This window comes from Echinops telfairi, unplaced genomic scaffold (genome assembly GCF_000313985.2).
Source record: "Echinops telfairi isolate 266 unplaced genomic scaffold, ASM31398v2 ScPeMD7_25;HRSCAF=90, whole genome shotgun sequence".
Classification (NCBI taxonomy): domain Eukaryota; kingdom Metazoa; phylum Chordata; class Mammalia; order Afrosoricida; family Tenrecidae; genus Echinops; species Echinops telfairi.
The window spans coordinates 32,813,330-32,825,669 of NW_022103922.1; the positions used below are offsets into that span (position 1 = coordinate 32,813,330).

General features: G+C 52.5%; 1 protein-coding gene across 2 annotated transcripts; it reads right to left on the bottom strand.

The window, feature by feature from the left end:
- Positions 1-3,100: 3,100 nt before the first annotated feature.
- On the bottom strand, positions 3,101-10,399 carry PIGO (phosphatidylinositol glycan anchor biosynthesis class O). 2 transcript variants are annotated; one of them, XM_045289263.1, is made up of 11 exons: positions 10,381-10,399; positions 9,135-9,646; positions 8,436-8,579; positions 8,131-8,254; positions 7,655-7,814; positions 7,267-7,446; positions 5,496-7,029; positions 4,756-4,962; positions 4,316-4,533; positions 3,634-3,704; positions 3,101-3,476 (listed from the first exon to the last, which is right to left on the bottom strand). In XM_045289263.1, the coding sequence occupies exons 2-11, from the start codon at positions 9,643-9,645 to the stop codon at positions 3,347-3,349; spliced, it is 3,279 nt and encodes a 1,092-aa protein (XP_045145198.1). In that variant the 5' UTR covers position 9,646; positions 10,381-10,399; the 3' UTR covers positions 3,101-3,346. The 2 variants fall into 2 exon arrangements, with proteins under 2 accessions (XP_045145198.1, XP_045145199.1); XM_045289264.1 differs by lacking the exon at positions 10,381-10,399 and having other exon boundaries at positions 9,135-9,393; positions 9,510-10,272.
- Between the last annotated feature and the right edge of the window lie 1,941 nt (positions 10,400-12,340).

The following is a 12,340-nucleotide window of genomic DNA, read 5'->3' on the forward strand; positions in this document are numbered from 1 at the left end:
CTACTCTCAATATTGGTCCCGAGGGGTTTATCTGTCCTGGATTCCCTGTGTTTCCAGCTCTTATCTGTATGCATGTACTTACTGTGGTATAGTCAGATTTGTAAGGTAGAATTAGGGTCATGATAGTGGGGGGGAGGAAGCATTAAAGAATTAGAGCAGTGGTTCTCAACTTTCCTAATGCTGTGACCGTTTAATACAGTTCCTCATGTTGTGGTTACCCCCAATCATAAAATTATTTCCGTTGCTACTTCATAACTAATTTTGCTAGTTATGAATTGGAAGCCCCTGTGAAAGGGTCGTTTGACCCCCAAAGGGGTCGAGACCCACAAGTTGAAAATCTCTGAACTAGGCGGAAAGCTGTATGCTTCTTGGTGCTATACCCTCCCTGCCATCCTTCTGTAAGGGGATGTCCAATTGCCTACAGATTGACTTTGGGTTTCCACTCCATACTCCCCACCCATTCACACTGACATGATTTTTTGTTCTGGGTCTTTGATGCCCGATACCTGGTCCCATCATTCCTCATGACCACACAGTCTGGTGTGCTTCTTCCATGTGGGCTTTGTTGCTTCTTGGCTAGATGGTTGCTTCAAGCCTTTAAGACCCCAGATGCTGTATCTTGAAGTAAGTAGCCAGGTACCATCAGCTTTCTTCACTGCATTTGCTTATGCTTTGTCTTCAGTGATCATATCAGGAAAGTGAGCATCTCAGAATACTGATTATTAGCACAAAGTGTTCTTGTGTTGAGGGAGTACTTGAGTAGAGAAAATGGCTCTTTTAAACCAAAGAGAGAAACAGTGAATTAGGAAGGAACAGGCTCTTGGATGTCAAGTAAAAGGTAGGGATGTCATTAAAGAGTTTTTAATAGTATGAATCAATATGCTAATCACCCGTTTCCTCTAAAGAATCAGGGACATCGTGGTTGGGAGATCAGCAGAATAAACTTCAGCCCTAAGCAAGGGGCTCACTAAAAAAAAAAGGAGAGGGAGTGGTGGTGAGAGGGGGCCCAGGCTGGAGCCGAATCCTGCCCACAAAACTAGGGATGGAGAAAGCCTTTTCTGCCTTCTCATAAAGACATTGCCTGCTCACAGAAGGAGGTGGGAGGGGGTCTTTTTCTAAATTCTTCTTACAAGCCAGCTGGGGCTTTCCGTCTACCCTTGCATTATCCAATGTCTCCCCCAGGGTCACCAGCAATCAATCCTCTCAATGTCTGAAACAGCACTTGCCTTCAGTTTGACCTCGGAAGCGCTAGGAATGGTTAGCTATTACCCACAGCAATCAATATTTTTCCTTCAGTTACTCCGCTTCTTTTTCCTCCTCTTCAAAGGTAAGGAGTCCTTGGTGCAGTGGCTAAAGCAATGGGCCACTAACCAAAAGGCCAGCTGTTCAGACCCCTGCCAGTTTTCGGTTAAGGGAAAGAGGTGGCAGTCTGCTTCCATAGACTTACAACCTTAGAAACCCCACAGGGTCACTGAGTTTGGATTGGCTCACTTGCCAATAGGTTTTGGTTGTTCAAAGGTAGGTTATTCATAGGTGCTGACCTATGGGCCAAGCATGTTTTCCTCTCCCTCAGCAGTCTCTTTCCCTGTCCTGGGTACTCTTAACCTTCAACTCTACCTAGTCTTGACCCAGCTCTCTTCCAAGAGGATTTCATGCCAGCACGGGAGTGGTAGGGTGGAAAGAGGGCATGAGACATAGGATGAGCATACAACCAATAATTGAGGCTTCAAGTTAGCAGTAATTGGTGAGACAAGGTAGAACAAGTAGATCTAATTAGAACAGGCACAGGCTGGGAGTTAGTGAGGGCTCTTTAAGAACAGAAGAGCAAGGACTATTCTGGATTGAGAGGACACAGTAGAAGAGTGGATGGACACAGCAGTGTTTGGAGCTCCCATGAAAAGAGTAATGACTAATGAAAGCTCTACTGATGGGGAAGGAATTTAAGAAAACAATGCCTAGGACTTCCTTCTAGAAGAGGCTGAGAGTAGGATTAAGGGATAAGAGAATAAAGGGAGAACTTCAATGGTAGGCCCTGGATGCAGTGATCTTCCCTCACGTGTCTCTGTAGGGCAGGGTAGAACTGCCCCCATGGGTCTCTAAGACTATAGCTCTTGGTAGGAGTAGAAAGCCTCCTCTTTCTCCCAAGAAGTGGCTGGTACTTCCAAACGGCCGACCTTGCAGTTAGCAGCCCAGTGCAGAACCATTACACCAAGAGATACTTAGTGCATGAGTTAGTCAGGGCAGACTAGAGAAATAAATCCACAGAAACACAGATGTATATAAGAGAGAGTTTTATATAAAAGGTAAGTGTACATTGAGAAAACATCCCAACCCAGTCCAGTCCAGTCCAAGCCCTTAAGTCCTCCTCAAACTCGCAAAACACACGCAGTAACGCCAAATGCAGGAGGAAAGACAAATCAGTGAGCATGTAAGTATCTCAGCGCTGGCAGGGGTCTCCACGTGGCTTCTCCAGCACCCAGGGCTGCATCAGGGTAGGTCCATGTGGCTTCTCAGGGATGTCTCACAGGAAGTGAGCCTTGTCAGCTGAGGCAAAGAACTAGCTTAGGGAGTTGCACACTGGTTTGACCATCAGAGAATGATCAGGGAACGAAAGACGAGAAAGGTGAGGCTCATGGAGCCATTTTCTCTCCACCCTTCAATTAATCCCACACGTGTTTATCGGCCAGGTTGGCACAATGAACCTTAACTATCACAGTGCATGACAAGTCTTTTCCCAAGTCTGTAGGCTCCATGATGCCTAGGCTTGTTTTTTTTTAAAAATAATTTTATTGGGGGCTCATACAACTCTTATCACAATCCATACATACAACCTTGTTTTCAGTGTTCCCCATACTCTGTTATCAGCCAAAGAACAGAAACACCATCAAATGTGTTGCCTGGCAAAGGAAAACGGCCCATGAGCTAATAGGAGTGATTTGGGAAGAGGAAGGGTGGTGAATTCAGACAGCTCCAACCCCGTCACAAAAGTTCTCAGGTGTAGCCAGGCATGCAGATAACATATCTGGTAGGAGAAGAGGCTCACCCCCACCCCCCAACACCTGTGGGACATTCAGAGCACCCCCAATCTCAGACACACATATTTATACAATTATTTTATTCCACTTTGGAAACCACCTCTCAGTCCTCCATGTGCACCTAAGGCAGGAGTCAGGAGTCAAGCTCCAAAGTCTGAGTTATAAAATAGTCAAATCCCAGAGGCCATCGTCTCTGGCTGCATGATGGCAAAAGGTGTAACCAGGAGCCTCTTGCAGATGATCCAGCACCTGTACTGGCCAGGCTACATTGTTCTTCAGCTCTTAGGAGCCAGGAGCCCACTCCTGTAGCCTCAGTTACCTCTGCTGGGCCAGAACTGTTTGAACCAAGAGCTCACGGCACCATCTACTCGCATCACCAAAGCTATGCCCAGTAGAAGTCCCACGCTGCTCACAATGAAGCCCACAGCCTCGAAAATAAACCTAAAAAGAAAAGTGGAGAACCTCAGGAGATGCTAATCTCAGGAGGCTGCTGCTGAGCCTCTTCCCTGCAGAGGCAAAACCTTGTCCACTCTGGATGGTTACACCTTGCTCCAAGCGTCACCCTCCCCACCTCTGCTGCTTAAGCAAGTCCACTCACTTGGGGGCAAACACCTTCCAGACCATGAGATGCCGTCGGAGGATGAAGGCTGCCAATGCACAGGCCAGAATCTAAAGGAGGAGAGGAGGGGCCAGACTTACTTGAGATGGGGAAGAAGATGCAGGACAAAGGAAGGGTTGCTATAAACTCTTGTGAAGAATGGGAGGAAAGCAGTGAGGGTCAATAGTAAAATCCCTGTGCTGTGAGTTTGGGATCTACTTATTGTCTTCTCCCAAGATGGCCTGTGTGGCCTCAGGCAAGTTACTATCCATCTGGGATGCTAGCTCTCCGGCTCTGTCTGCCAAAGTGGAGGACGATGCCAGCACCAGCCCCCTTCTGCCTCTGGAGGATGGGAGGATCCAGGACCACAGGCAGGGAAAGACTGCTGGCCATCACATCAGCTTCTCCAACCTCTGCACTCATGAAGTTACCCTTCCCCAATGCAAGCAGCAGAGCCTAGATGTAGGTTGTGAGAGCAAACAACCTAGGTTGATTCAGGAGACCCAGGTTCAAGTCTCCATACTCCCATTTGAGTCTGGTGGCCTCGGGCAACCACTTCACTGAGCTGTATTTTAGTCCAGCCTTCCTCCCAGGGCTTTAGCAAAGGATGAAAGGGAGAAGGTGATGTATACACACAAGAAAAGATCACCAGCTCCTCGATCAACCGTTCCCTTGCACCCACCTGAACACCAAGGACAAACAGGTACTTAAGGCCCAGCTGCAGCAGTGCTGCACTGAAGTGGTGAGGCGAGTCCCGGAGCCGCATCTCCATCAGGGCCTCCTCCTCCTCTTCCTTGAGCCTGACTCTGGCCTCAGCTTCATTCCCTGGGGTTTGCCGCCTCTTCTGGGACCCCTGACTTTCACATAGGAATGGCCAGAGTAGGAGTAGCGGGCAACCTACTGCCTCAGGGGAAGACAAGGCTGGAGTCAATGCAGGGTCCAGGAACATGCCCACCCTGGTTCCCAATCACACTGGCTGGCTCAGATTCCCATCAGAGTAGGCCATGGAGTGCCAAAGATCCACTAAAACCCTATGTCCTCGCTCAAAGCAAAGCCATGGGTTTCTTTTCCTTCTACAAGGCCAGCATCGGCACTGGAAGTCAGGGTGGGGCAAGAAGGTACCTGCAAACAGGAGGTGGGAGGCGAAGGTGTTGGCTCCCACCAGCAAAGCAGGCAACCAGGTAGAAGAGCCATGACCCTCTGGGAATCCTACGAAGGCTGCCTGCCAATGGATCGCTGGAAACACAGGCTGGTGGCCCGTGGAATAAAAGGTCTGTGTGGCCATGAGAACCCAAGCAGAAATGGCTTGCCATGGCACAGTAAAAGGACCTGAGGGCAGAAATATGTCTCATCATCCCATCCCAGCCCCAGCTTTCTGCCCTTACTCATTGTTAACGCACGCACACATGCATGCTCATCTCCCCCACCTTACAGTCAACACTCTTGTTATTCTAATCCCCTCTGTCACACAGAGGCCCATCACCCTCATTTGACTCTCCAAGCTCCAATGACCAGTCTCTCTCATGTGTGGACAATTTCCTGTGCCACTCATGAAAGCCCTGGTGTTGCTATGGGGTAATGATGGGCTGTTAACCACAAGATTGATGGTTCAAATCCAACAGCTGCTCCATGAGGGAAAGCTGAGGCTATCTGCTCCGGTTGCTGTGCATCAGAATTGACTCCTTGCCTCCCTCCCTCATGAACGCTGTTAGTTCTGGGAGTCAGTAGATGAGAGATCAGGAGGCCTTCCCAAACTTGTGGGGTATGAGACCCTGAGGTGTTCCACCTCCCCAAGAACATGAGTGGCTGACCTGCCATCCCTGACACTGTGCTCGGACCAACAGGCTGAGATGGGTATTTACCAGGGGTGGTGACGGGGATCCCCGCAGCGAGCAGATGCAGGAGCAGGAAGCTCTGCAGAAACAGAAGCAGGAACACAAGGCTGATGCGCTCAGCATGCAACAGCAGAAGGGGGAAGGCCAGCAGGGTGAGGGCTGTGACCATAGCGGCCGAGTAGACACTCCCCAACTGATAGGCAGCCACAGTCAGAGGGCCCTGTGCACTGGTCCTCTCTACTTGGCCCCGGAACACATCCTGCATGTGCCGGTAGATTTGTGGGACCACGTAATCCAGGTCGGCTTGAGAAGTTGGGGGACCTGAGAAAGGAGTGAGGACAGTCCTGGTCCTTGGGGCACTGGGGCCAGCTTTCCCCAGCACCGTCACAGGCCTCCACAGCAGCAGCATGAGCCCTGAAGCAGCCAAGCCTGCCACGGCCCGAGGCAGCAGGGTGGATGCTCCGGCCACCAGGGCCCGCAGCCTCGGGGGCGCCTCATCCACTCCAGATGCCAATGCCCAGTAGGCGACAGTGCCCAGGACCATGAGGGGCAGGCCCCAGCGCACAAAGAGCACAGGGGGCTCAGGGCTCTTGAGATTACCATAGCGGCGAAGCCAGAAGCGCACAGCAGCTAACAGGGTGACCAGCGCCCCCACACAAGCTCCGTACCACAGATTCTTGGCTTGGCCGCCCACCATGGATGCCAGAGGACTCAGCCAGGGAGAGGAACGACAAACAGGTGTCTCTTCAGGGCAGCGATGAAAGAGTCCGGCTAGCCTTGTACAGAAGAGCAACCCGACACCAAGCCCCAGGGCATGCATGTTACTGTGCTGTGAGGGGCTTGTTGGGGTTGAAGGGCCCAAGCGGGGTACTCCAAGCAGCTTAGGTGGCAGAAGCCGGCCCTCCCAGTGAAGCTGAGCAACCAGGAGCAAGATGAGGGATCCCAAAAGAAAGGGGGTGGCCCTGGCCTCAGCTATAACAAAGCTATCTGAGAAGAAGGCAGCCCAGCGAATGAGCAGGAGGAGCAGGACAGGCCCAGGAGTGGGAAGCAGGGCTGCCTGGGGCCTCCTGGCCCCCCAGCCAGCCCAGGCTTCCCACAGAAAAGGCAGCAGAGAGCCCACTGCAGCCACAGCCACGAGGACCACGGGCTCCAACTTCAGTCCAGTAGTTGCCAGGAGTCCAGCGCACAGTACGGCCCCAGCCAGACACCAGGCCACTGGCATCAGGGGCAGACGGCAGAAAGGGAAGCCTGGAGACGTTGTCCATTGGGAGGCCCACAGACAGAGACAGCAGGCAGCAGCCAGCAGGGCGGCACCCCCTGCCATGCGGGCCAGAGAAAACTGAGCCCAAGACTCGATGCACATGGCCCGAGCCCCGCGCAGAAACTGCTGCAGCTCGGCGATCACAGCCTGCAGGGCCGCCTCCGCCTCGGCCTGCCGCGGGCTCTGGAGAAGCTGGTGGTAGTCAGCAGAGGCCTTGGAGAAGAGGCTCTGCAGCTGCTGAAGCTCCTTAACTTGGAGGTCCTGAGTAGCAGCGGAGTAGGTGTGAAGAAATCGGGACACCTGGCAGAAAAGGTCAGAGGGCAGGTCAGAGAGGGAAGTTTTAAAGGAGGCAAGTGTAGGTATTATAAAAAGGGGCACCTAAACCCTAGCTGGGACAGAAGAAAGCGGGATGATGGGAGAAGAAGGTGACTAAGGAGTTTGGGGTCACGATTGGACAAAGGACAATGGAGTGGGTCATTATGTTTCCCGTATGGCCACTCTACCTCTGCCAACCTGGAAGCCCAGCCCCTTACCTACCTGCTGAGCATTGAGATGGAGAGCGGAGGCTTGGGTCAGAGGAGAGGAGTGGGGCTGGGAGTCTTTGTATCCTGCGAACGGCTCAGTCATCACTTCCCCGATGTTCCCAAATGGAATGGGCAGGCCCAGCAGTAAGGCCAGCGTGGGTACCAGACTGATTTGAGGAATCACCTCTGGTTCCTAAAGAAAAAGCACAAGGTCCAAGGGTTCCTAACAGAGTGGGAGATAATATTTGGGATGGAAGGCATGGGGCCCAGTTCAGACATGAGAGTAGGGTGTGTGCAGGATCATGAACTTGGGGGGGGGGGTGCTAAATGAGGGGGTTCAAAAGGATGCTGAGAACACCACCAGCACCTGGTGAGACCATGCATGTGACAGGGGGCCTCACCTCAGGCAGGGGATTGGGGAAGAGGGCCACGGGGCTATACAGAAAGAGTGCAGCCGAGACCTCCAGCTCACTGTCCCCTCCATGGTCCCCATTCATGGTCATTCCGTGGTCCCCAGCCACCACGAGCAGCGTGTCATTCTTCAAGCGATCCACAAGCCCCCTGGGAGCCAAGCAATGCGTCAGGGAGTAGAGATAAAGCTTCTTCTCCGAGCTCCTTCAACTCTAGCTTTGGTTTCCATGGGGCACCCCCCCCCCATCTGCTATCACCCTGCTGCCCAAGGCTCTCCATTGCAATACAATAGGTGGAGGAGACCCCAAGTTTCAGAAAATAGTCTGGGAAAGATAATTTATCCAAGAAGACTTACAAAGAAAAAAAGACTCGCCAAGAAACAAGATCAGCACTTTTTCTCCTGGGGCCCTATCTGCTGCTGCTCTCAGACACACATCCACAACTCCAGCCAAAACCCCACACTCACTGGATCACCTGGTCCATTTGGCTAAGTTTCTTGGCCATCTCAGGGTGGTGAGGGCCGTGCTTGTGGCCACAGTGATCCACGCCCAGGAAGTGAGCAATCAGTACGTCCCAATCACCACTCTCCACTGCGGAGTAGAGAGCACTGAGCACAGGGAACCAAGGTCCCTGTCACAGCCTCCAGCTCTGACACCTCCCTTATCTTCAAGGACACAAACCAGGCCCTTGTTCCAAGGGGAAGCTCAGAATCTGCACCGAAGCAGCCCTCCCCAGACCCTCTGCCAGCCCTGCCTCTGGCCCTGTGCTCACTGGTCGGGTAGAGGTGATCCAGGATGCCATTGTCCACTGTGTGAAGGTCTCTGACATTAAAGGATGGGAAGAAGAAAGCTCGAGAGAAAGCTCCAGGGAAAAGGTCTTTCCAGGTATCATCTCCCATGAAGACCACACGTCTTCCTGCAGCAAGTCAGGGCAGGCAAAAAAGAAAATGGCTTGTTAAAGACCCAATAGGAACCCCAGTCATGCACTCCAAATCACAATTGTATCCCTGAATTCTTTCTCCTTCAAGGCCTGAACACTGCCTTTAGGAAGCTTCCCCTGATAACCACACTCCACTCAGACCTCTGATTCCTCATTCGTGTAAAACGCTCTGCTAGGGCCTGGATATCTCTGATGCGGTTTTTCCCTGGGTGTACCCAGCTTTTCCCATGTCACTGAGTACCTGTGGACAGAGCTCCAATCCCTTGACTCTCTTCGCTTACAAGGGTACCATCTCCTCTTCCCCTCTCTCCTGAACTTTACTGAGTTCCCCAAGATAAAACCAACACCCCTGCAGATCGGAGGCTCCACAAGGACAAAAGCCAAACCTCCTACCTCTCCTTTATCCCCCAAAGAGAGCTTTCCCCTTCTGTCCCCTCACAGCACAAACATACTGACAGGCACCCAAAGTCCTAGCTTTCTGAACCCTAGAGAATGAATCAGATAAGATTATCCAAAGGGGCCCAGACTGACCTGCACTGGTAAGCTGCCGAATGAGATTGTCTTCCACTATGGAGTGGCTGGCAAAGTTACTGCCAGCATCAATAAAGGTGGGCAGTGAGCCAGTGGTGAGAGCCTTGAGGCGCTGCATGGTGGTGGTGGGTGGGTCAACCTGAGCTCTGTAGAGCCAGGCGTGATGGGGCTGCATTTCCAGGATCCTCTGCAAGGTGCCCAGTTTGCCCAGGAAAGGCAAGGATGCAGGAGGCTCCCCAGGCATGGGTGAGACTTGGGGCTGGGCAAAGTCAAAACGCAGAGCATCTATCAAGACCAGAACAACCCGGGAGAAACGGGAGGCCATCCAGCAGGCCCCCGGCTCCCCCCGGCCACCCCGGGGCAGGGGCCCGGGACCTGGGGGCTCTTGGCAGCTGCTGTAGTTGGTGAGCTCCAGACGGGTGAGCAGGAAGCCACTGGTGAAGAGGGCAATGCCGGCATAGAAGAGGAAGCTGACCCAGGCCAAGAAGACCAGCACGAAGACCTTCTGCATTCTGGTGAAGAGGGTCAAGGTGGGGAGAGAACTCTGGCCAGTCCAGACCCTCCATCCCAAACCCAGCCAACATGGCCTCCAGTTGGAAACGCTCCTGTAAATAAGCAGACCTAGAGCCAACCCAATGCAATAGTCTCAACTAGTTCTCCCACTATTTCCGTAGGTCATCAGCATCAACCTGGAGAGGCTGCTGATGCTGGTTTGCAGGGTCCATTCCTGATCTACTGCACCAGGATTTGCATTTGTATTCTAAGAGATCCTCACGCTCAAAAAACACAGCCCATTGAGGCAAACTTATTTCAGGAGGCATGTTACTCTCTGCCAGTCTCTCCGCGACTCATCTCGCCAATCTCAGCGCCCCGTGGGCGGTCAGGGCTTCCAGCCGCGGGAGAGCCCGAGCCGGGCAGACGGCGCCGCCTGGCGGGGGTCGGGAAAACCAAGGGAAAGAGTGGCGCTCCGTTTCCGGGGCCAGGATCCGCAGGGGTCCCTAGGGGCGACCTCCGTGGGGCTCCCGTGAAGTGGAGCTGGAGCGATGGCCTTAGAGCCTGTTGGGCCTCGCTCGCCGGGACCCGAGCGTCCCGGCGGCTGTGCCTCCTCGAGCGACTACCTGACCTTTGCGTGGACACCCTGACCCAAGTACTGAGCACCTCAGATTGTGTGGGCTGGAGAGGATCCCACACTTCGGGGGTCAAGGAGTCTGGCTGGCGGGGTGGATCTCGGGAGACCCTGGCTCACCTGGAGAAGCGCCCGGAAGCGCGGCGGCGCCAGGGGTCTGGAACCATAGAGCTGCGCAGGCCAGGCAGAGCGGCCCGCCGGAGCTTCATCGCCATCTGCCGGCGCCTCGGAGGCTGGCGCGAGGGTGCGGGTTGGCTAGGAAGGTTGACTAGGTGATAATCTAGCAGTATAATGGGTTACTTGTTGGGCTGCTAATTTTAGCAAGGTCAGCAGTTTGAACACACCAGCTGCTTAGCAGGGGAACGATGAAATTTTCTGTCCTGCTAAAGATTTGTAGCCTTGGAAACTCACAGGGGCAGTTAGTTATACCCTTGTCCTGTAGGATTACTTTGAGTTGGAATGGAGTCCACAGTGACTGTGTGGTGGTGGGGGGGGCCTTGGGGAAACGGTGTGGGAAACAGAAGGCTTTCTCCCAAGTTGTCTCCCCCAAATATATGCCAATTAGCTGCTTGTGAATGACTGTACACTTGGAGGTCATCAGAAGTAGGTCAGGGTTATTCTCCCTAAGGGTTATCAGCCACCTAGACCAGGCAGACAACAGTTTATCCCACAACAAATAGGGCCCACTCCCTTCTGATAAGGATAGTAGTTGTCTGTTTCCTTGTAGGAGACCCCAGAGAGGTCAAACCCACCCAAGGATGACTAAGGTTAGGCTGCCATCATGAATCTAGGGCCCGCCCATCTTGTCACATGTATACCCCTAGACCTTCCCATTCCTATGGGCACACCCCTAGCTCATCCCCTTCCTGTCACGCTTATGCCTATCATAGATCCCCGTCCTATGATGTGTATGCCTATTGTACTGCCCCTTCCTGTGACCTGTGGTTACCTGTAATGATGCCCCCCTAAGGAGCTATTAACCCTTGGTAAGCAATAAAGTTGGCTCTCTTCTGTTCTTGAAGCCGGGCTCCCCAACACAAGGACCAACAAGTGGGGCTGAGGTGGGCATGCTACCATGAATTGTGTCTGACTCCATTATTCCAATCTCTCCTCTACCTCTCATGCTCTCTATGACTTTACTACAATCTTTACTTATGATCGCTGTACAATTGCGCCTACCGGACCTGTGATGATTTGTTGGGGGCCCTCTTCACCCCACAAGAGGGAACAAGGGCTATTGTATTAAACAACAATAACCAGGGAGCCACTATTCACTCGACAATTAAAAGCAAAGCTTTTAAAATCAAACTTAGCTTAAATTCTGTCACTGTCTTTAGGCATTATTTAACTGAGTGAAATGTTTCTTTATCTGTAAGATGAAGTTGTTAGGTGCCGTCAGTTGGCTCAGACTCAGTGTCCCTATGCACAACACAATGAAACAATGTCCGGTCCTGTGCCACCCTCCCCAATGGTTATACTTGAGCCCATTGTTCAAGCTACTGTGCAAACTCATCTATCTCCTTGAGGCTCTTCCTCTTTGTTGCCAACATCCTCTGCTACCAAGCATGGTGTCCTTTCCCAGACACTGTTCTCAGTATCGTGTCTAAAGTGCGCGATGAAGTCTCACCATCCTCGCTTCGAAGCAGCATTCTGGCCCTCCTTCTTTGACCACTGATTTGTTTGTGCTTGTGGCAGTCCATGGTACTTTCAGTATTCCTCACCAGCAGGATTCAGAGGCACAGCTCTTTGGTTGTTTACTCATTGTCCAACTTTCATATGCATATGAAGTGGCTGATAACACCCTGGCTTGGGTCAGGCACACCTTAGTCCTCTAAAATCCTCCAACTTCAATGCTTTCACAAGGTCTTGTGCAGGATAGCTGTCTAACACAATGAACCGTGCACCCAGGGCAACACTGGTAGCATGAGTTGAGAGGATTATTGTACCAGGCTAGCTCTGGATCTGTGTGTCTAAAGGAGAGCATGCACGAGGGCTTGCTAGCTGGGTCTTAGATGGAGGGTCTGGACTGTCCGCTGGGTTGCTCGCCCCCAGCCCCCACCCTCTAGTGCTGAATCCACCC

What these genes read in the sequence shown, in the direction of transcription:
- PIGO (XM_045289263.1), bottom strand. Translation starts at nt 9,645, where the DNA reads ATGCAGAAGGTCTTCGTGCTGGTCTTCTTGGCCTGGGTCAGCTTCCTC. An exon ending in TCGGCAGCTTACCAGTGCAG is followed by an intron (nt 8,580 to 9,134) that starts GTCAGTCTGGGC and finishes GACTTGCTGCAG; the next exon opens with GAAGACGTGTGGTCTTCATG. An exon ending in CAAATGGACCAGGTGATCCA is followed by an intron (nt 7,815 to 8,130) that starts GTGAGTGTGGGG and finishes CTTGGCTCCCAG; the next exon opens with GGGGCTTGTGGATCGCTTGA.